We start from the raw sequence: 24,051 nt of genomic DNA, 5'->3' as shown, positions 1-24,051 counted from the left end.
TCTGTCCTCATGCATTGGCTTGTAAGGTGATACAGTCTGAAGGAGTCTCTGTTTCTCCAGATGCCTGGAAATAAATCTATTCAATAGAGCACCCACTAAGAAGCAGCAATCATAATACCTTAAAAGCAAAGAAAAGTGAAGATTTAATTTTTTTGTTTTTATTAGTCCACTACAGTTTTACACAATTGTGGAGGTTCATTTTGACATATTCATAAATGCATATAACATACTGGGGATTACAAAGATTTTAAGTTTTAAGCTGCCTTCAGTTTTAATTTACTTCCAGTTCTATAGAAGTAGGGGAAAAAAACATTCCAGAAGAATATGCAGAAATAATCCCATCTGCTACAGAAGGCCTCCACAGAACTTGACCACTAAAAAAAGAAACAGACTGTTCTTGCTCCAGCAGCTCAGCTTCTCATGGCTTCATCTAGCCAGTCTTACCACAGAAGGATTCAGCAATTTGCTCAAAAATGTATCTTTAGTTTAAAACATAAATGACTCCCTGCTAGAAAACAGTTGTTGATTCCACCAACCCAATGCTGAATGTCAGCAATCCTTGTCTGGAGATACAAATATCCCTGTTCACATACCACACACTATTCCTCCCTGTATTCAAACCCAGTACTGGGTTTATTTTCCTCTTCACTTGTAGCCATTTGTCCCATGGCCCCTGGGTTCAAGTCCACATGTACCTAAGTGTGATGTGAAGTGTTTAGTCAGCTCTGGTTACCATAACAAATACCATGAACTAGTGTGGGGGGTGGATTAAACAACATAAATTTATTTTCTCACTTTTTAAAGGATGGAAAGTCCAATATCAAAGTTCGGCAGACAAGATCTGCCTTCTTACTGTATTGGTGTGTGTTTTGTGGAAAGAGAAAGAGAGAGACAGTGATTTTCTACCTCTTAAAAGACCTATCTCCAAATACAGTTACATTGGGAGTTAGGACTTTAGCATTTGGGGGAGCACAATTCAATTCATAGCAGGTAGTGTGAAGCAAGTTCACCATGTACTGGTTACCAACTTCTCTGAGTTTGGTGAGGCAGAATACCTGCAGATGCAGTAAATCACAGGAAGCAGATGTGTTATTTACAGATAGACAGCAAGTGACAACGGAGGTGTAGGATTCACTGTGAGCCTTTCCTCTAAGGCTCAGAAAGCCTCCTGGGGCAGATGTGTCATGAATGCCCTGACTTTCACTACAGATGAGGGACTCCAGAAAGCATCAGGTCCTGGGTTTTATACTTCAAGGTCACAGGATTCACTGGGTTAACGTGTTGAAGGTCATCTTGTTACTAAAGGAGATAGTGAGCCTTATGGATAATACAATAATATTCAAACCTAGGTCCTTGATTTTGAAAAACATATCTCATGAGACTAATAAATGTACATGAAGTAATTGGAAGTAAAGTCAGTGCTATATTTTGAGGTGCTACTGTACCTAAGACCACTTTTGGTGCCCAGGAAGTGAATGTGCACCCACACCTAGGATATTCTAGTCAGTTCCCCCCTTATCTGAGGACATTGCATTCCCAGTACATTCTAAAGTTATTCTTGAGAACTACAAGCAAGAAAGTAGAGATAACTGGATCAGTCCAAAGCCATTCATGATATGGTCTAGCAAGAAGGTAGTAGACTGTAAACAGAAACCTAGGGCCAGCAAGCAACTTCTAGAAATGCCTATCCAAGAAAGAAAGACACACATCAGATAAGGGAAGGAATCAACTACCAAAGTGCCAATCAGTCTGCATTCCCCAACCCTCACACTGCACCCCTCCCACCCACTCAGTTGCCATCCCCAATGGCAAGATGTATACCCTCTGCTGAGAGGTGCCCGCTTTAGCCCATATTTCAACAAGTTCCCCAAACAGTAGATCTATGTTATTTAGGGCTCAATTTTCTTCCCTCCAGAGAGAAGGGGAAATTGGATAAATTGGGGACCAATTACCAACATGATCAGTAAGAACAAATGAATATTAAATGTGTATCACAAAAGCACAGGCATGGAATGCTTGTTCAATGATGATCATAATGGCATTTGTAGAGCATGGTTTACTTTGACTAAGTTTGTTCTAGTATATTACTTCATTTGAACATGAAAGTAAATCAGGAGTTATTATTCCCATTTGACACATGAAAAAAAAAAAACAAATTAAAATGGGCTATGACAGTGCCCAAGGTCACAAGCGTGTTACTGGTGAAGTAAATGCTGAAGTTTTTTTTTCTTTTTTGTAGTGCTAGGGATGTAACCCAGGTCCTTGTGCATGCTAGGCAGGTACTCTACCACTGAGTTGGTCCCCCAATACTTTTTTTTAAATTTTGAGATAGGGTCTCACCAAGATGCTGAGGCTGGTCTTGGATTTACAATCCTCCTGCCTCAATCTCACAAGTCACTGGAATTGTAGATGTGTGCCACTGTGACCAGCTAATAGTGAAATCTTAATAGTCGCCAAAAGAGTAAGGGGGCACACACACACACACACACACACACACACACACACACACACCTAGGCACCAGAAATGGTCTATGTAGACAGTACTACAAAATACTTCACATTCAATTATTTCATATATAGTTTTGGTTATTTAGTTTTCTTGAGTTGCAAGTTTCTCAAGATCAGGGACCTATCCTTGTATTTTATTGTATTGCCCATAAGATCTATCATAGGACTGGGCTACAAGGATGAACTCCCTGAAAATACCTAATGTTAGTAATAGCACTTTATAATTTGCAAAGTTCTTTTGTATACTTTCTTTCATCTTTATGACAACTACAATGACAGCACATTAGAAAAGTTCTCTTCATCTTCCTGTCCTCATGATGCTTATTTTAATTTTATTTTAACACATTCATTTTATGAAACATTTATTGAGAACTTACCATTATTTTTGCCATCAATTACTAACACTAGTTGAGCACCTACTAGGTAGCAGAAGTTATTTATTTACTAGGATTGAGCCCAGGGGTGTTTTGCCACTGATCTACGCCACCAGACCTTTTTTATTTTGAGATGGGGTCTCGCTAAGTTGCAGAGGCTATCCTTGAATTTGTCATCCTCCTGTAGTAGGAATTAAATCAGGCATTGTGACAAATGCTGCGAATACAAAATAAGTGACATGTGTTCCTGTTGAAGTTGTTTCTGAAGCTGATTTTGAGTTAATTAACCCTAGTAGGGTGATAGTAACTATTTAAGTTGAAGTGCTTTTGATTGGCCAATGTCTGAAGTGCTTTCTGATTGGTCAATGTCTGAAGTGTTTTCTGATTGGTCAATGGCTGAAGTGTTTTCTGATTGGTCAGTGGCTGTGTTCTACCTATTGTTGCATTTTTTTTTTTTGTGAACCTCAGGTTCCCAACTGAAAACTGCTTTCACTTTGAAGTGGGGGTTAAATGCTGTCTGTGAGTGATGGTGGTGGATATTTGCAGATATGGGAAAAGAATACTATGGGTGGAGTACAGTCATGCAACACTTAATGATGGGGACATGTTCTGATGAGCATGTTTTTGTTGTTTGTTTGTTTTGGTTTGATTTAGGGATTTTTTGGTACCAGAAATTGAACCCAGGAACCCTTAACCACTGAACCCCATCCCTAGCACTTTTATGTTTTATTTTGAGACAGGGTCTCCACTAAATTGCTTAAGGCCTTGCTAAATTGCTGAGACTGGCTTTGAACTTGCAATCCTCCTGCCTCAGCCTCCTGAGCCACAAGGATTACAGGAAGGCCCAGTCCTGAATGCGTTGTTGAGCAATTTCATTATTGTGCGATCATCAGCCTGTGCTTACATAAGATAGCTAGAAAGTTACTACATGATATAATCATATGGGACCACTGTCATATATGTTGTCCCTAATAAGCCAAAAAAAATTTTTATGTGGCACATGACTGAACTTGCCAAGGAGAATAGTATACTAAATTAGGGCAAGTATAAAACGTTTCAGCTGAAATCAGAGTCCATAAATGTGTGGTGGCACCAATCTGCACATCTTTCTTTAGCAAACACAATAACTCAGATACAGGAATAGGAAATGCAGCTTGCTGGATTAATCATTCATTCATTTATACAAACAATATTTACTGAGCACTTATTTGATGCCAGGCATTATTCTAGGCTTCAGAGATATAATTATGAGCAAAAATTGACAGGATCACTTACCATATCAAAATAGTTGCATAAGTCAGCATTTTCCCTTTAATTTTCTGGAAATCATGTAAGAGCAATAAGGGGAATGAAGAAAAATAAAATCCTACAAACACCAAATAGCTACTAAGACAGCTATGATCTATAGACTCAGATATATCTGTTTTAGCTGCCAAATGTATCTGTGATAGGAGAGGAAGTGATGGGAGGAAGTGAAAAGGAGCATCGAGAGTATAAAAAGGACCCTACTGATCTTAGAAAACTTAAAAAAATATGTACTTCCTGAAGGTACACAGTACACTGAAGGCATAATCAACTGTACCCTAGTTGCAACAACAGTCCAGGAACTGGGGTGAGTAGAGCAGGAGCAGATGTTCTTCTGGCTAGGTTTGGTTTACAGAGCCTGAAGAGGTGGGATTAGACAAAACACACACACACACACACACACACACACACACACACACACACACGAGCCATATTTGCAGTAAGCAAACTCTCTGCCTGCAGGGAATATTGTTTTTGTTCAAATTAGATAAAATTTACAGAAGGACATTGATTTGGATTGAGCTCCTGAACTGGGCCTCAACAAACCAAAAGAAAATGGAATCACTCATGCTAAAGTTCTACACCAACAGACCAAAACTAAGTTGTTTATCTGAACTCCTGAGAAATCAGGAGTCAGAGAGATAACGGCTAAATTTCCAAACAGGCCAGTTTTAACCAACATGATAAGGAAGTCGTCTCTGCTTTAACCTTTATAAAGAAAGTAACTTTTGGAATACCAGTCCACTTTCTGTTCCCTGTTCCTTCCTTCTTTGATTTTTATCAGTCTATATATATCCACTGCCCATGTTTCAGAATGGAGTTCTCTGAACCTCTTCTGATTCCAGTTGTCACTCAATTTGTGAATCGTTCTTTGCTCAATTAAATTGTTAACTTTATTTTGTCTAAAGTTTTCATCAGATTGTGAAGCATGGAAGTCCATCCTTGTCTATTTTCCATCACTGGAGCTTTCTACAAATAGCTGTGCCAGGACAAAACCAAGTCATTCAAAATGGATAATTAAAAAGGACCTGGCACAGTATTAATAAAAGTGTACTATTTTTGAATAGATTGAAAAGTGCAACAAAAATCAAACACTAAAAACATTTTGTCCATGAGTAGATGAAAATTGTGTCTAAGCATTCCCCTATAAAATTTTTTAAAAAATGAAGTATTCAACACTTCAAGTGAAGAACACAAAGCAGAGATTAATGAATTGTGCAGGAAATGGTGATACAACAGAAGAAAGTGAAATTTGAGCTGGCAGAGAGCTCAGTAGAAATGGACAGACTCTTGATGTATTTTGAAGGTGGAATGGATGAGATTTGCTGGTAGATTGTATGTGGGATGTGAATTGCATAGGCCCATTTTGATGTTTGGGAGGCTCCACAGGAATAAGTTCACATTGTTGTATGCTACTGTAAAATTTGAAAAAACAGTAGAGCTTAATTTATTGGTTACAATCAGCTAAGTTGACTGATCATTAACTGTGTGCCAAATTAGTTAAACCCTGATACTCAGTTGTTTGCTCTCTAACAGCAGTCCATATGTTTTTATGAAGATATTTTAAAATGTGATTAACATTTAAATCAGTAAACTCTGTATAAAGAATATCCTCCTTCATAATCTAGGTGGGTTCTGTGTGATCAGTTAAAGGCCCTAAAACCAAAGACTGGTTTCCCAAAGTAAAGCCATTCTGCCTCAAGGTTGCAACATCAATTCTTACCTGAATCTCTACTACAGCCTATTATACGGATACTGGACTTACCAGCCACACCATCTTGAGAGCCAGTTCCTTAAAATTACTCAGTCTCCCTCTCTCTCTTTCCCTCTCTGTCACTCTAACCCTGACATCCTTTCTGATTTCCCTCCATTACATTTTCTTTCATGATTGAGATCCAGCAAAGGGCAACTCAAATTGAAGATGTATTTAGTTTGTGTTTAGTGAGATATATTTATGTGATTTTCTGTCAGCCCTGTGTATAGATAAATCATTACTGAACCACATTGGTAAAGGATGGATTCCAGAAATACTCCCACTGCTTACTCTGCTGAATTATCCAGCATGGTAATACAAAGGTGTAAAGCCAGAGGTCTTAACACTATATGAATGTGTCTTATAGCACTTGGCACTGAAAGCATGTGGTACTGTGGGAGAAACAAAATTTGAAATATACGGATTAAGAAGCTAGTTTTCAGAAAATTCCTTCACTCACCTAATGTGCAAAATGGTATGAAAAGTATTCTGGTGTCAGTCACTCATTCTTAGTCACAGAAACAGTTTTCTTCTGTTAGAAATATACTTGGTAATACAATTTACACAAATATGCATGGTACTTTTAGTTATTCTGGATAAGAATTGTCTAAGACATAATTTATCAGAATTCTTATGCTTTTAGAGGATAAAACTAAATCATTTCTACGAGCATTAAAAATATCTATATGTGAAGTTGCATATTTATCATCCCAACTATCAACAATAATAATAAATTTTGATTAACCACACTAGGGAAAAGATTAGATTTTCTTTCTGTTCTTTTAGTAGAAAATGATTTTGCAAAATCATTCAACATGAAACATCAAACAAATCATACAAAGCTGAGAGCTTAGGGGAAAAGCACTTTGGATGTGTGTTTGGTAGTTCACTAAAAAATACTGTTAGTTTTTAATTGTGATGTTTAAGGGATTTTAAAAATTTTGTCAGCTTTTGAAAATTTGTACTTAATTGTGATTTCTCATTCTAAAGAGATACTTTAGTGTCTGTGTATTCACAATTTTAAAAATTCTTTTTCCTAGAGAGGCTTTCCAAATTGTATAAACTTCAGGATTCACAAAATGTGTATCTGTCCCTAGGGTGTGAAAGAAACAATAGTATTGAAAGATATGTTCCCTTACTTATTTTTTCTTTTGGATCTTATAATTATTTGTTTGGAAGAATATATAAGTTATATTTGTCACACAACTAGTTCCTAATACCTGACAGATCACTAAAGAGTTATTTCCCTTTCCTCTTTCCCCACCTCTTGAAGTATCATGGGTATCATGGCAGCTCAGCAACTGTCATACTTCTCTTGGCCATCTACTGCAACATATTACATGCCTTGCATACTTCTCTTTTACTCTCCCTTATATGTTCCACTTATCCCTTATAACTGGGTAAATGCAAATTGCCATACACTCATGGGTTATAAGAAATGTTAATTATCCTGCCTTTCCTCTGGTTTGATGTTTCAGATGCTTCCAGAAAATTTATTCTTATAGACCTTTCTTCTTTGAAAACATGACATGCATAGGGGGAGAATGGAGTAGGTACAGCCAACATGAGAGAAGGGTGGACAGAACGAGAAGGAAGAAATTGAGGTTTGATAAATAGATCCGAAGACCTGTAGAATATTTTCAGTATATGCACATTTTAAAATGTCTTTTATCTGTGCCTCACAGCCAATTTTGGATCCATGTGAAAGAATGTATGATCTCAGAAGTAGTATTTAGTCTCATGGAATCATGAAATATAAGAGCCAGAAGGAGCATTAGAGATCATAATCCAGTGACCTCATATTACAGAATGGTCATTGGAGCTAAATGAGCTGGCCAAAATCTCAAATGTGGTTGTGGTTGCTTCAAGGACTATAAACCAATAACAAAAGTAACTAACAACATTCCCTGTTTGATCAGAGCAGTAAATCCAAACACTTAAAGAGTCATATCTGGTGAGAACAGGCAGCCATTTCACCATAGGTACTAAAAGTGAAAGAAAATAAAATGGCTGATCACTGAAGAAAGGTATGTTAATACTCACAGTGGATTTATTCATTTGACCATGTGCAGTTGGGAGTCTATTATATTACAGGGGAACTAAAGATGGGAAGGGAAGTAAGATAAATGCCAGGAAATCCTTGACCAGTGTTTCTCAAACTATGTAGTTTTGGGAGGAGCTAAAACACAAATTCATGGGACTTATCTTACTCTAGAACTGCAGGATAACATCTCTAAGGACAAGGACAGGGAATATGCATTGAATAAACACCTGAGGTGATTCTGAGACAGATGGCTTAGAGAGGACTTTAAAATGCTGTTCTTGATCTCACTCATATGTGGAGTCATGAAACATTGATAGAAGTTGAGAGTAGAAAGTTAACTTTCAGGGGCTTGAGAGAGTAGCAGAGATTTAGGAATAGGGAAAGTTTGATCAATGGGTACTAAGTTTACAGATGGAAGTAAGAAACTAGTGTGTTATTGCACAGTAGAGTGACTGCGGAAAACAACAATGTATTGTATATCTCAAAAATCTGGTAGAAAAGATATTGAATGTTTTCACTGTGAAATATAATGAATGATTGAGGAGATAGATATGTTTACCCTGTATTAAAATATCACATTAACATATATCCTATTAATATGTATAATTATTATGTATGGTATTTATATTTTTGTGTACTAGTTTTAAAACATTAAAAAATATATTAAAAAATGGCTTTACTGGGTATTGAACCCAGGGGCACTTTAGCACTGAGGTATATCCTCAGTCCTTTATAAAAATTTATTTTGTGACAGAGTATTGCCAAGTTGCTGAGGCTAGTCTTGAACTTAGAATCTGCCTGCCTCAACCTCCCGAGTTGCTGGGACTACAGATATGCAACACTACACCTGACTTAAATAAAAATATAAAAACACTTCTCTAAGATATTATCAGAAAAACTCATGATGTCTTGTCAGTTGTGTCCTTCGGGAAAAAGAAGATACTTAAAACAAGGAATAAGAATAGTTTCAGATGGCTGGGTGTGGTGGTGCATACCTGTAATAATCGTGGCTTGGGAGGCTGAGGCAGGAGGATTCCAAGTTCAAAGACTTGGCAAGACCCTGTCTCAAAATGAAAAATAAAAAGCACTGGGGATGTGGTCCAATGGTAAAGCAACCCTGGGTTCAATCCCCAGCACAAAAAACAAACAAACAAACAAAAATAATGGTTCTAATGGAACAAGAGTCCAAGATACCTGTGTCCTACTTTCAAATCCATCAGCTATAAAACTGGCTCAGTTGTTTTCCCTTCTGTAGTTCTGCTTTATTTACATTGCATTGGGAAGCTTTTGAAAGACTTTAAGCAGGGAAATGGTATGAATTCCATTTCGTATCATTTACCGAATGAACACTAGAATAAAGAAGTGGGTATTAGCAGATAAATGATTAGGCTACTGAAATAGTCCAAACTGGTGGCTTTGAACAGGTTGTTGGCAGTAGAGTTGCAAAGAAGTAAATGGATTGGCTTTGAGATTAATTTTGATAGAATCAGTAATGGATTGGATATAAGCTCTGAGGGTGAGTTTCTGACTTGTAGTGAATAGTTGAGGTTTTAGGGAGTATAAATGAATTGAAGGTTTTGTGTGATTGAGCATGAGGCCCAGATCTGGTAGGTAAGGGCTGAAAGCCTGGAGAGAAATGGAGGTATCAAAGGACTTAATGAGCAGATGGAGTCAGAGTAGAACTGCAAGGATGGGAGGCTGGCCAGAGAGCAGGGCACTGGAGGACATGATGTGCACAGTGGAGCAGTGCTGAGTGATGACCAGCTCTGGGTTGGCCACGAGCACAGAGGGCTGAAGTGGAGTGGACGTGGAGGTTAGAGGAGATGGAAAGTCCAAGGAGCTGGCAGAAAAGCCAGCAGGCTGGTTGGGTCGTTTGGGGGTGGAGAGATAACTATGATCCAGAGGCCAAAATCATCCGTGCACTTGGGATAGTGACCAAATCAGCAGATGAGTGTAAACAAGGAACAGCTGGATGACAGGAACACTAAAGAAGCCAGAGCTTTTTATATGAGTGGAGAAAGAATAATGACTTAGAACTTACATTGGGGAACCTTTAAAGAAAATATACTACCTTTTTGATATGTGGGTTAAGGGAGAATGAATCCTTGTATTTTAAAAGTATTTTTTAAGTTGTAGATGAACACAATACCTTTATTTTTATGTGTTGCTGAGGATCGAACCCAGTGCCTTACATGAGAGGGGCAAGCCTCTACCACAGAGCCACAACCCCAGCCCCAAGAATCCTTGTTTTTGAGACCATCAGTTTTGGTTTAAGGCCTTAAGTTGAGGGATCAAATGAAGCTTTGTAAATAGCAAACATGACCATGCTGTCATTTTTGTTTGTTTAGTGGGTTGTTATTTTGGTTCCAGTAGTAGCACTTCACATTTCTTTTTCATTATAAATTTCACCTTACAAGGAATCCCACTTTTGTATAACTATAATGCACCAATAAAATACGGGAAAATGTTCATCTTTATGCATACTAAAATATTTATGGGTAAAATGCTTTGATGTCTGGAATGTGCTTCAAAATCATATAAGGTGAGTGGGTGGGGACAATACATGAAGCAAGACTGGCCTTGCACTGGTAATTGTTGAAGCCCAGTAATGGGTCTATGGAGGTGCCCTAGCTATTCAGCTTTTGTATGTTTGTATTTTTCTTAACCAAAATTCAAACCACTTCTTCTTTATGAATTCAGCCCACTGTTTTGACTGGCATTTTTATATTCTCACTTTCTAAGAGTCTCCTGATCCCTCTCCATGAGGTCCACAGGAATAGGTATTTATGCCTATTTTATCAATAAATTTCTCTGATTCTGTTAGGGAACTTGTCCACAGGTAAATATGTTTAGTGACTGACATAGGACTAGAACTCGATGCTCTGTTGATTTCTACACTAGTACAATCTCTCACCTGAGTTTGGAAGTCTGCATGAGGAGGCTGTTAAAATTCAGGGGTGTACTCTAGGGTCTTTCATCTTAAGACAGTCTTCACTTGATTGCAGGTCTGACAGAGTGAGATTGCCTGTGCACATGCTGTTCCTCCTACATGGAATCTTCATCCCCAGTCCCTAGTTCATCAGATTAACATCTATACATCCTTTAAAGTTCAGGTTTGTTTCTCTCCTTCCCATGTGGCTGCAACAATCATCAATCATTCTCTCATTTGTACTTATTCTGTATCTTGTTCAGATTTTTGCCATTTCATACATTGCAATGAACTCTGTGTGTGAGCATGCACATGTGTGTGTATGTGTGTTTTCCATAAGGAACAAGAATTATGGACTGTATTTTTAAAGTTTTGTATTCTAGGGATATTTTTCCACAACATCTAGTAAGTAGTTATTCAGCAATTCTCACACATGCCCTAATCCAATGGTAAAGGTGACTAGCAAATGACAAATTATGGGAAGCAAAATAGATACCCTGGGCTTCATTCAGTTGGTGCACCTATGGAATGAGTATTTTGTGAGATGTTGACATTTTGGTGTGTGCACAATGTTTTTCTTCTTGGAAAGGAAGTCCTATCAGTGAGAACTCTTCACTGGAATACCAGTTGATGTAAAAAGTATTCTAAGACCAAACCATTTACATTCTTTTCCTCCAATAAATACCTTCTTGTAGGGTAAGAGGGAGGTGGCGGAGGTGGGAAGCAGGAGGTGATTTTTCTGCAACAGTGCAACTCATAGAGGCTGTGGACATCATTTTAGCTCAGTAGGGAAGGACTGTAGAAAGGGAGATATAACAGCAGGCATATACCAGATGAAATTATCATACTGGAAAATATTTAGAACTCCTTCTACAATGTGATGACACAATTTTGAAGGAAACTTTTCTCACAAGTGACTACTTGCTTACAACTGGGCACAAGATAGTTCTGGAAGGAATGCCTTGCAAAGTTTTGTGAGGTGTGGTTCACTTAATAGCATCTTATGTGTTCTGAAAAAGAGGGGTGGGCTTTCACCCATACAGTTTTCAAATACCTCATCATAAATATGGAGGGGATGAAGCCCAACTTATAAGAAATCCAATGTACAGTTGAATGAATTCTCTAGCCCTGCCCCATCCCTTCTGCAACACCAATCAGTTCAATGTCACTATGCAAACATGTCATTTCAAAGTCCTTGGGAAATTTTTGTTTTTGTTTTTGCATACAGCTGATTGAACCTGTGGCTTTGCACATACTAGGCAAGTGCTCTACCACTGAGCTATATAACCCCAGCCCCGTCCTTGGGGATCTTTTCCTCACCAGTCAGATTCAGAACTCACTGGCAAACAGGTGGCCCAGAAAGGGCAGTGTAAAGGCAGCTTCAACATTTTCAGTGAAGAGCCAACTTCTTTGTAGTTTTGATTTGCTTTTAATAACAAGTTCCCCTAACCCAAACTGATGAATTGGCATAAGAACAAGGGTAGAAAAGGGCTATCAAGGGGCCTTCCAAAATGCTAACCAAAATTGAATTCTCTGCTTTGGGTGGCCATCATTTTATCCTTTGGAACCAGGAGATGAAAAGATGTAAAGCTTTTAATATATACTGCCCAATTATATAAAGAGACCAATTAGAGCATGTGGCCTGTGGTGTTGTCTTAATACTTTATGATCTATAATCACATCCCATACTTCAAGAAAATGCAAATCCTACTGCACACTGTCCTTGAACAGTAATTTCTCTGCACAATTAATTGAAATTAATCACTAATACAGCACAAAGAAAGCTTCTGTTGGTAAACACAAAAACATTTTCCACACGATACTGCATGTTAAAACAGCTAACTTTATTGTCAGTGAAAAGATAGGCACAAAGTGGATTTAAACCTGCTTCACTTTATTGGAACTAGCTCTGTCGATTACAGAATGGGATTACAATCATTATGGGACCACATACATTTAAAACCAAAGGCAATTCTTCTCTAGCCATCTGCCAACCCCAGCTATCCACTTTACAAACACATGCCATTAATCACAAGGGAGGCCAGAAGGAGGTTTGAGAGCCCCATGTAACCCATCGTTGCTACCAGAAGAAAATAAACAAACTCCCAACACTTGTCCCACTGATGATGGATGGTACTTGGAAGATATATTTCCAAGGATCATGAGGACTGAAATTGGTGGAAATTAGCCCACAGCTGGTGCTTTCCCTTGAAAACACTTTCAGTAAGAAGACACACATCTTAAGTAACATTCCACATATGAATGAGCATTTGAGACAACAGGAGATTGTATGGCTTATGGATGTGAGAATTAAATTTATCCAAGTTAGTACACATATACTTCAAGCAGTCATATGATTTAGGCTCTTAAGAAAAAGTAGTTTGAACAATCAGTTTGTTCATTTCCTAATTATTATACCCACCCAACAGTGTAATAACAAAAAGAAAACATGATGGGTTTCCTATGGCAGATGATGGCAGATATATCAGGTTCTTGCTCCTGTCACTCAAAAGCTCAAAAGCAGCATTGGGATTAAATCCTTCATTAAGACAATAATCAAGATATATGAATGTAAAAGAAAGTTCAAGCTACTTTTAATTCCAGAACATTGTTAACAGGAGTTTTATATCAAGTAAAGTTTGTTCTAATGAAGTTTTCCTGGACATGGGACATTGGTATATAACTGAAATCGAAGGTCCCCATAGACTACCAGGCAGTACAAGTTAAGACAAGGTCACCCTCTTGTCCTGTGAGGTGCCAGTAAAATGTATGGATAGGTGGAATCCAGAAAGAGGATTACAAATGTTACATCCACACAACTGTGAAAAGGTGGCTAACTTGAAATTTCTCCCATAAAACTGAACTTTTGAAGTGACACTTTAAAGATATTCTGAAAAGGTAGAATCTATCTTCTGCATAAATAGAACACAACAATGTGGTCATATTCCATCTCTTAAATGTAAAATATTATTTTAGCAAATTACCTAGAACTGAAAACTGAGCAGAGAGGGACTGCCTCTGTTGTGAAAGGGGAGAGAAATTGTAGAAAGTTCAAAATAGTACTTAGGCAAGAACTTCCTCCTTTCCCCCAAATACATGTGTCTAAAGAGATGGCTGTCACCTAGTGTGGAATATATGACATTTGTCACCTTACAGAATGTGATTACAATCATGGCTCCCAGAGTCAGCAAAAATTCTGGCAATGTGTTATCACCATGAAAGGTTTATTATTATTTTGATTTATTTGTGTGGACAGAAAGTAGCTTTTCTGAAGTTTGCTACTTGCTGCTTCTACTATTTGAGGTTTGGTATCCTCATAAATGGGTAGTATGAATGAGAACAGGCACAACTGCTCTTGTCATTCACTTTGTAACTGAGGATGAATGTGTGGGATGATCACTTTATTACTGAAAATGTGAAAAGATTGGCTGAAAATCAAAACACCTTCCCTCTTGTCCATCCCTATTGTGCACACACACACATACACACACACAGTAATTCCTTTGGAAGATAATTATGAACTACAAAAGAATACTGGTCACACCATTCCTATTCTCACAGAGGAGCCCTGTAAGATCACCCGAGATACCCAATCTCAGAGAGAGAAAAGAAGTGGAGTTGATTTCTTAGGGGGACATTTCATATGAGTCAATATTGAAATGAGGATCAGGAAAGGGAAAACCTTGTACAAGGCACTGCAGGAGAGGCAAAAGAAAAATTCAGAATCCTGGACAAACTACTCAATCCAGGGATGCTTTATAGACTACATATACCCTGGACCATGAAGATGCTTTTTTCTTAAAATAGGCTTTCCTTTTTGTATAGGAGTTTTCCAAAATAAGCATGGTAATTGGGAGAATGGACAATGGACAGATGTGCTGTGTGATCTTGAAAGAGTCACTGAACCTCTCCAAGTCTCATATTCCTCACCACTAAAATCAGGGAATAGGGCTACAATGCTAAAGTTCCTTCCCACACTATGGCTCATGACGTAATATATCAGGCTACTCTTCTATTAGTCTGGATTTTAACTAATACATCCCCAAACATCTACCCGCCCCCACCCTTACCTAGCACCCCCCCCCGCCCCTCACCCTCCCTATACCCTTGCAAACTGATCTTAATGACACTATCTGCAGATCTGTCACCTTAATGAAGGGCAGAGAGGTGACACGGGGCAGGGACCTGCGGCAACTGACATCCCTTGGTGTCCCTTGAGGCAGCCCTATGGCAAGGCCTCCACTGGTCCCTGCCCACATGCACATTTCCTGCTGCTTCCCAAAGGGATTCCAAGATGGAGTCACTGGCACTGAGAAGAGGTAGTTGAAGAGACTGCTGCAATCAACCTCTCCCCTGACTGCAGCATGGTACTTTGGACTTCTGATGCTATTCCCTTGGAGGTGACAGTCACATATGCCTATTCAGACATATGCTAAAAATGTAGGAAAACAAAATGAACTATTCTAAAGTAGTCACCAGAAATTCAAAGCATTCAACCTGTCAACAAAAATGTTCCTCACTTGCCCACAATTGGCAATTGGAGACTGGTGACCCAACCAGTGAATCTATGCTGTAGAAGAAATAAACACTAAGCTGACTGATCCTAAGAAAGGCAAGTAAGCACTGTTCATGGTTACACCCAAACCACAGAAAACTGCGTGCAAAATCTCACGCAACTGTCCGTCAAGGCACCTGATGTTTAACTCCCTACAAGACAGGAAGTTGTGCATCACTTAGTTAATTTACTCTCCTAGCATCTGAAAGCAATATATTAATTATCCAAATGCATAAATTACTCCAGAGTACATATATGAATGCATGAACCTCCAAAAGGGTACCAAAAAATCCACTTCCAAAGCACCACTGAAATGAAGATCAATAACAATCTGCTGGGGCAGGGTAGCTGGGCAACTCGGAGAGAGAATTAGCTCTAGCACCCTTTCATGCCCCAATATTCCCTACCTTTAGTCCAACTTACATAGCTACAAAAATTATTCCATTTCGTGAGCCTGAAGCGAGAGTTTTCTGTGGCTGCCTACTAGACAAAACAGCACACACTCAAGTTCTCTCTGGCTTCCCACTTTCAAACTACATGTTCCAAACTGTCTTCTACACATACTGTGCTCTTCAATGAAAATGATCTCAAATAGGGACATTTTAAAGCAACTTTAAGCACATTGAAAACATTGATGTATATCTACTTGTTAACAGTCCCAGTATTTGTATAACTCCAAACGATAAACTTTAGAGCACATTCTCATCAATTTATCTTTTAGAAGTACTTCCTAAAGAGTCAAGAATAGACTGGAGTTCATATGGTATCACTAAAGTACTACATTGTTCCAATAAAAAGTCCCTTTAAAAAACATTCCCTCCCCCCAACCCTTATCTTCACCCTCAAAATAAGAACAAACAAAAGGAGAAAATTATTAAAAGCATCCTTGCTGAGAAACTGCAGCTCTTGATTGGGCCACTCAGATGAGATATTCCACCATCTCTGTATCAGGCTCTTGTGTCAGGATCTGAATAGGAGCTTTTCTTTCCAGAGTATTGGAGTGGAAAGCAGGACCATCTATGTGGAAACAAGGGATTAGAGAACATTTAGGGACAAGGTAAAAACCCAAATTTCTACAAAGAGATGGCATTAGAACCTTCATGAAGCCCATGGCAAGGTGACTTGTCTGGGAACTTCATTTACTGGAACACTAGCACCTACTCATGCCTGTTCCCATCTCAGACCTTCTTCTTTTCCCTCTTCTGAGGAATCCCCTTTGGAACATGAAAAGCTCAGTCCAAATGGCCAACTCTCTCTATATGCAGGCATCAGCAAATACATCTGTATTTGCGGGTGGAACCCGAACTACTTGTCATGGAGAATGATTATTACCTGTCTTGTCTAGATTGCAGGTCAAACTTGTTATAGACAAACGGCGTGGTCCAGAACTGGTAGCTGGACTTGCAGGAGCCTCAGCCTGAGCCAAAGCTGGAGTTGGAGCTGGAGCTGGAGTAGGAGCCGGAGTCGGAGCTGGAGTTGGTGCCTGAGTCTGAGCCGGAGCAGAAGCCTGAGCCGCTGCTGGAGCTGGAACCGGAGCTGGAGCTGGAACCGGAGCCGGAGCAGCTGGAGCAACCTGAGCAGCAGCAGCAGCAGCAGCAGCAGCAGCAGGAGCAACAGCAGCAGCAGCAGCAGATACAACAGCTGGAAACTGAGCAGCAGCAGCTGGAGAAACAGCAGCAGAAATAGCAGCAGCAGTTGCTGGAGACTGGGCAGCAGCAACAGCAGCAGCAGCAGCTGGAGCAGCAGCAACAGCAACTGGAGCAGCAGCTACCATGGTAGTGGTGTTGGTGGCAGCAGTGGCGGTGTTGGTGGCAGCGGTGGCAGTGATGGCAGCAGCAGTGGCGGCAGCAGCAACTGGAGCAGGAACAGAGATGGGAGCAACAGCTGCAGTTTTGTTCGGTTCGGTTCCACGTTCGGTTTGGGTGCTGCAGTCTCGGCTGCCTGTCTTGGAGTGAGCCGAGAGCAGGGGAGTGGAGGGAGGCACAGGCGAAGGTGTGGATGGGATAGACTCAGCACGGTAGTCTCCACCCAGGAGAATACCTACAGATGAAAAACAATACAAAAAATATAAACAACCAATAAAAATAACAGGTGATTCCAACCCAGGTATTTGATTAGCTATTCTCCCTTGCACGAGTTCACGAGAAAAAGGAATGGGTCTAAATCCTTTATTTCTTGCCTCTAGTGAAGTTCCAGAATGAGGCACCTCCCACCTTGGTGAAAAGTTGCCTTCCATCTTAGAAGATCCCTTCTGGTCCTCATTACTCAACTCTCAGCATACTGTATTAAGCCTTTAAGTGTCTGGGTATCTGTTTTGGTTTATTTTTCAATGGTGATTAAGTTCTACCAATTTGTCAGAATTTTATTTGGTTCCAGTTATAACCAACACCACACATTAGCAGAGAGCTGAAAAGGATGAGGGAGGGGAGAAACCCATAGATACACATGACAGTGTTAATAATCGTGTGATCTATGGTTCAGACCATGACTATGGTTCCCCAAATGTTTACTCTAGTCAAAGGACACTTCAAGGGTCAGAGGACCAAGGGAGACATTTAAAACAACAAGGAGAGCCAAAATAAAAATATATAAACTATATTTATATATTATATAATATATAAAATACGTATTATTTATAATATGTTGCTATATATTGCATATATAGTGCATATGTATGCGCGCACACACACACACACACACACACACACACACACACACACACACAGACATCAGTAATTGCTGCTGCTCCAGCTGCTGATGCTGTTGCCCAGGAATGGAATGAAAAAGTACATTCTGTTTTCATATCAGAACATTCTGGTAACAAAAAAAACTGTCACCCAGCTCAATGTAGTTTAATGAGGACTCTGGGTCCTCCTATTATAGGGAAAAAGGAACAGAGAAATGCAAAAAATTTGAAATTTCGAATAACACAAAGGCCACATGGGCTTTGGACAAAGACAAAGGTCCTATGTGACAAAGGCCAAATCTGAAACTTTAAGGTGAAATTGAAATGATCTTCCTTCCTATTCAAATAGAACTCAGAATTCATGTTTACTAGACTTTGGTCTCAATGTTTTCACTGTGAGAATTCACAGTGTGGAGGAGCCCCTGATATAGCTAACCCCTCTGGAAGAAAAAAAATCCCAACCTACATCATCTTCCCCTCTACAATGTGTCACTATGATCTTTCTCTGCTGTCATTACCTAGGCTCCCCTTCCAGCTCTTATCATCTCGCTTTTCTTCCATGATGGGTGTACCAGTCAGGGTGGATGAGTGGGAGAGCAAGCCTGACCCGGCATTGGAAATGGACATCAGAGACTTTGCTGGCCGCATGGACGACAACTGCTCTGTCTTACTGGGCTCCTTCCTGGAGCGCTGCTGGAGTACTTTGATCATGGCATCTTTCTCAATAATCTGGGCATGGAGGGTCTTGATCCTAGAAGTCAAAGACAAAGAATACATAAAATACAGTGAAATAAATCTGACATAGTTTTTCCATGTACATATATGAAAACAACATAGTATATCCCACCACCATGTACATCCATAAGAATAGTACTCTAACTAGATAAGATATATTCCACATTTGTATGTTATATCAAAATGGATTCTACTGTCATATATAACTAAAAAGAACCAATTTAAAAAACCTTATTGCTACCTCTTGTGCTCTGATCTTGCTGCCTTCGTGGACTTGAGCTCCCATTATCTTTCTCACTAAGGGGTAGTCTAGTCTGAGTTTTGAGTTAGAAGACAAGGAATGGTGTGCCATGGGGTTTTCTAAAAATATCCTTCTGCACATCTAAATGGATACAACAGAGAATCCAGGAACTGTCTCTTACACCTTAGAATGTCAAAGCAGAGTCTTGGTAAAAAGAAAGGCAGGATATGAGAGAAGCTATGTATTAGGTGCTGTAATGAAGAAATTGAGTCAATGGAAACGATGTGTTCATTGAGAAGTTGAGGCCTTCTGTCAATGAGCCACGACCTTCAGGTAGTAAGTAAATGACCCTGAAACCAGGTGCAGTGGTGCACACCTGTGATTCCAGTGACTTGGGAGGCTGGGGCAGGAGGTCAAGGTCAGCCTCTGCAACTTAGCGAGGCTCTAAGCAACTTGGGAAGATCCTGTCTCAAAATAAAATATAAAAAAAGGCTGGGGATGTGGCTCAGTGGTTAAGCACCCCTGGGTTCAATCCCTGGTACCAAACAAACAAACAAAACAAAAGCAAATGATCCTGGGTTTAAGAGGCATCAGGTGCCCTACATGCCAGTTTGAATGGATGTTCTTTTCCTGAGTAGTCTGCTGTGTAACAGGGTTGGGTTGCAGGGTTAGAAGAATACCCCAGTGTAAAAATGTCAACAATTCATCTCTGGCAGAAGGCAGATGGCAAGCAATTAGGAAAGCCAGGGGACAGTAACCCTTCTTGGAGTTCCACAGTTAGTGGGAATGGTCAAGGTCATCATATCTCAAACTCTAAGTAATGGGCTGTCAGTGTAGGGGGGGGTGGGTATGGCTGCATAATCAGGTTCTCCAGCCATGAATAAAGATGCTTGTACTTCCCTAATGACCTATCTGGTCTCTATACCAACTTCTCAGATCTATCAGAGTCCAGATCAATATTTTACCTTCCCTCCATGTCCAGGCAACGCTTGTTGGCCATCAAGATTTCTTCCTCCTCCTTCTGGATGCGAGCTTCTAGAGCTGTGTCATAGCTAGTGTTAGGAGAGTGGTTGATGGCCGTTGTGTCCCTGGGGAGGAAAAAGGCAGTGATGATGATGGTGGGCAGGCAGCAAAATCAACAAATGCTATCTCCCTCCTAAGTCAAAGGAAGCTTTCCTGGAAAGCCTGAAGTTAGAATCAATCACATTGGGAACAGTTGGGTTCTGGGTGAGTTGTTGGGTTCAGGGTCTCCAAAATAGGAAGTTTAAGCTTTCAGGGTAGAAGAGGTTGTTGTCATGACATGGCTGCAAAAGTTAGTGAGGTATTCTATGAAATGTGCACATGCTTGCTTCCAGAAGTGGAAAAGACGTCCTCCCGATACCTAGAAGGTAGCCCATTCAAGTTTTTACATCATGACCAAGTAACAGGAATATGTACATATTCAACTTTATTCTCATGACAGTCAGGAAAGGGAAAAGTTAGACTCTAAAGGAAATCAGAGGGTTACTAAGTAGCTTATTGTTGCAGATAAATATCAGTAACTACACCTGAGTGAGTGCTACAAACAAGTAATAGGCACGTCAACAGCAAAGATCAGGTAGGACGTGTGAGTGGACAAAGAGGGCCTTTGACTCAGTGCCACTTGGTTCCTTATCTAATCTACATCTGGAACATGCTAGCACCAAATCAATGACTCTACCCCATCAAAGTGACTGTTGTCTTGCCAGAGTCCCAGCTGCATAAGGGACCATCATGTTCCATCTGAAAGTGTCTCAGGCCATTTACTCAAAGACCAATGAATGATGAAAATTGCACATATGTGAGAGGGAGAGAGACAGAGAACCAGAGACAAGGAAAAAGGGAGGGAGTGGGAGAGAGAGATTAGGATTAAGGAGAACACAGATGGAATTAGATTGGTCATACAGGAAATCAGACACTAGGCTGAGGAACAGTGAACTGGGGTCCTACTTGATTACACTTCCTAGGAGAATGAAGAGAGGTTGGGAGAACTCTGGGCACATTCTCTGCAGGCAGCAACTATGTTCTCTTAGCTTCGAGATTGTGACCAGTGCAGATGGGGGCAATGGGGCAAAGTGGCAAGGGAATGAACAAGCAGAACAACCTTTGACACAAAGGTTGGGGAATTTGGGCAAGCCTCTACAAAACAACTGCTCCCATAAGAGCTTGCACCTTATATGTGAGGTTGGAATGGTGAAATAACTGGAGAGCAAGAAGTGGAAGGAATACAATGGCTCTCATCATTTGCTAAGCTCAAAATATTTTAGCATCTCAGAATTCTATGCTTCCTTCAGTGCAATTCAACTGCTTGTAGCCCTACTGGATACTCTGAGAGGAAAGAGCATTGGGTAGTGTTTGAGAGCAGGGCTCTGATTACAGATGACACCGGGGTCAAGTCCCAGATTCCCCAAGTACCCTACCACTGAAAAGCTTAATGAACTCAGAAAGTCAGTTACCAGCTCTAAGCCCCAGTCTCCTAATAGGCAAAATGGAAACCATAATTATATCTTCATGTTGTAGGGGATAAAATAAAATTATGCATGTAAAACACAGAGCATCATACAAAGTGAAAGCACTCAACAAAGCTGTTTATTATTAAGCTAGAAGTGCAAAGGTAGAAAAATAACATAGTGGAGAGTATGGTTTGAAAAAATTCCAGCCCTTGTATAATCCTGGAGGCTATTCCTGCACTGCAGAGTGCCAATGTGAACTGAGGGCTGAGCCTTTAGAGCCAGGCCTCTCGAAGAGAGCATGGGGTCTGTGCACACTGGGGACTTGAACGTACGGTTTGTCACTACAGGAACTAATGCTGGCCTACTGCCACTTTCATTGCATAAAAGACCATTTCGGGTACACAGAGCCCTGCCAGCTAATTGACATGGACACTGTGAACTCCTCAGGAATGGAGCCTGAAAATGTGGGGCACTTAAGTGAATTCCTACAAGGCTGCCAGGACAGCCCTCGGCATCAATCTTCCTTCTAGAAGACTAGGGCTAGTAAGCCAAAGGCTCAGGAAAAAGCAGGCAAGCACATTGTTTGAAGGTGCTATTTCCAATACTCTGAGACCATCCTTAAAAACATCAGGACAAAGATGCTGGCTACATTCTCAAAACAACCTGCAAGCACCGAATCACATATCCTTGAACTTCACATGCCCCATCTCAAATTCTTAAGTAAACGGTTTTTGTGAATACCCCATCCTAGTCATCTTCTCTATCCTTCCTTTCTCCAATGAAGTAATTCCAATCACATTACTCAAATTCCTCTCCAGAATGACACCCATGAGCTCCTAAATAAAACACCTAGTGACTGTTTAAACTTCAAGTTCATCTCGTCCTGTGGGCAGGATCCTTTTATTTACTTAATACATGGACCCTACCATAAGTGGATCAGTGTTTCAAGTTGCTGGGAGGCTGCCGAGGGAAGACATGTGGAAAAAGACTAGGCTCTGACTTCAGAAAACTTGCAAGGCAAGACAAAGGAATGAGCTTGGACTTTATTCCAAGAGGCAGTGAAAATTATTACAGCTTTTCAAGAGGAATGAACTGATATGTGCCAGGCTTTAGGACAACAGCATTATCTCTTGCTAAAATGTGATGGAAGGATTAGAGGAGAGAGACACTGGAATCAGGCAGACAAGTTGGCGAGGTGATTGCAATAATCCCAGTGAGATAAGGAAAACATGAACTGGTGAAGTGACAAGGGAAATGGAAACAGGTTGTAGGAGGTAGAATTGATAGAACTGGGAAACTAATTGAATGGGGGTGTTAGGAAGAGGGAAAAATGAATGAAAACTTTGTTATTTCTAATTAGACTATCTAGGAAAAAGGGCATACCATTTGCTGTCATAGGAAACTGAGAAGATGATGTTGAAAGTGTTGTGATGGCTTGTGATTTTAGGGACATTGGAGTGCAAGTGTCTTGAGACTCTAACTTGAATCTTGGTGATGTCAGGATTACCCTTACAAAGTTATTTCCACTGTTATTATTATAGAAAAGTCACAGTAAAGAACAGGGCTGACTAAGACAGAAGGTAGAATGAAAGGAAAGCAGAAGATACAAACTGAGAGCTGCCAACAAGAAGGAACAGGTACCATGAGTAATGTGTCTGAGGAGCTTCTACTTCTGCTCTCCCTGTCCTTATTTCCTCCTTTGCTGAATTTACTTTGCCCAAAATACAAATCAATCATTGCCAAGTTTGGACAAAGATAATGACCTGATTCAGGAAATGCAAATAAAAATATTACATGGTCAGCCAGTATGTTACCTTGTTACCATTTTGCAGCTCTTTAGAAATAAATTCACCGTTTTTGAACTGAAACTCAAAATCTGCATTGTCAAATGGGTCTTCTGGGAATGAAGAGAGAATTTTATCAATCGTAATTTCCCTTATCTATGTTAAGCATCTAGAGAGGAGCCTTGATATAGGCATCATTTTGATTGTTTATAATAATTCCAAGTGAGAAAATAATAAACCTCGAGCCAGGCATGAGAGTGTACACCTGTAATCCCAGTGACTCAGGAGGCTAAGGAAGGAGGATTCCAAGTTCAAGACAAGCCTCAGCAACTTAGTGACACACTGCCTCAAAAAAATAAAAGGACATAGAATTAACCTCAGTGGTAATGCATCCTGGGGTTCAATCCCTAGGACCAAATAATAATAATAACAATGATGTCTCAAATAGTATCTTATTGAAGAGTTAATGATCCCAATTTCACCATCTTTGAGCTACACCATATCTAGGAGGCAGCAAAGTACAGCAGCTAAGGTTACAAAAATGTAGATTTAAATCCTTTAGTAGTTGTGTGTGATCTTGGGTAAATTATTTAGCCCCTTCCTCTGTGCCTTGGTTTCCTCCATTTGTCAAGTGGACAACAGTACTTTCCTCAAAGTATTGCAAGG

General features: G+C 40.0%; 1 protein-coding gene across 4 annotated transcripts in view; it reads right to left on the bottom strand.

The window, feature by feature from the left end:
- Positions 1 to 12,736: 12,736 nt before the first annotated feature.
- The window catches only part of AMOT (angiomotin), a 66,566-nt gene continuing 55,251 nt past the window's right edge, over positions 12,737 to 24,051 (bottom strand). For all 4 annotated transcript variants that reach the window (XM_079124832.1, XM_079124829.1, XM_079124831.1 and 1 more), the window contains 4 exons: positions 20,096 to 20,218; positions 18,673 to 18,905; positions 16,801 to 17,508; positions 12,737 to 16,485 (listed from right to left, as the gene is read on the bottom strand). In XM_079124832.1, coding sequence (XP_078980958.1) covers positions 16,388 to 16,485; positions 16,801 to 17,508; positions 18,673 to 18,905; positions 20,096 to 20,218 — 1,162 coding nt within the window. In that variant the 3' untranslated portion in view covers positions 12,737 to 16,387. The remainder of the gene's footprint in view (positions 16,486 to 16,800; positions 17,509 to 18,672; positions 18,906 to 20,095; positions 20,219 to 24,051) is intronic.

Source organism: Sciurus vulgaris (assembly GCF_902686455.1).
Source record: "Sciurus vulgaris genome assembly, chromosome: X".
Lineage (NCBI taxonomy): Eukaryota > Metazoa > Chordata > Mammalia > Rodentia > Sciuridae > Sciurus > Sciurus vulgaris.
This window is presented reverse-complemented; position numbering and strand designations above follow the sequence as displayed.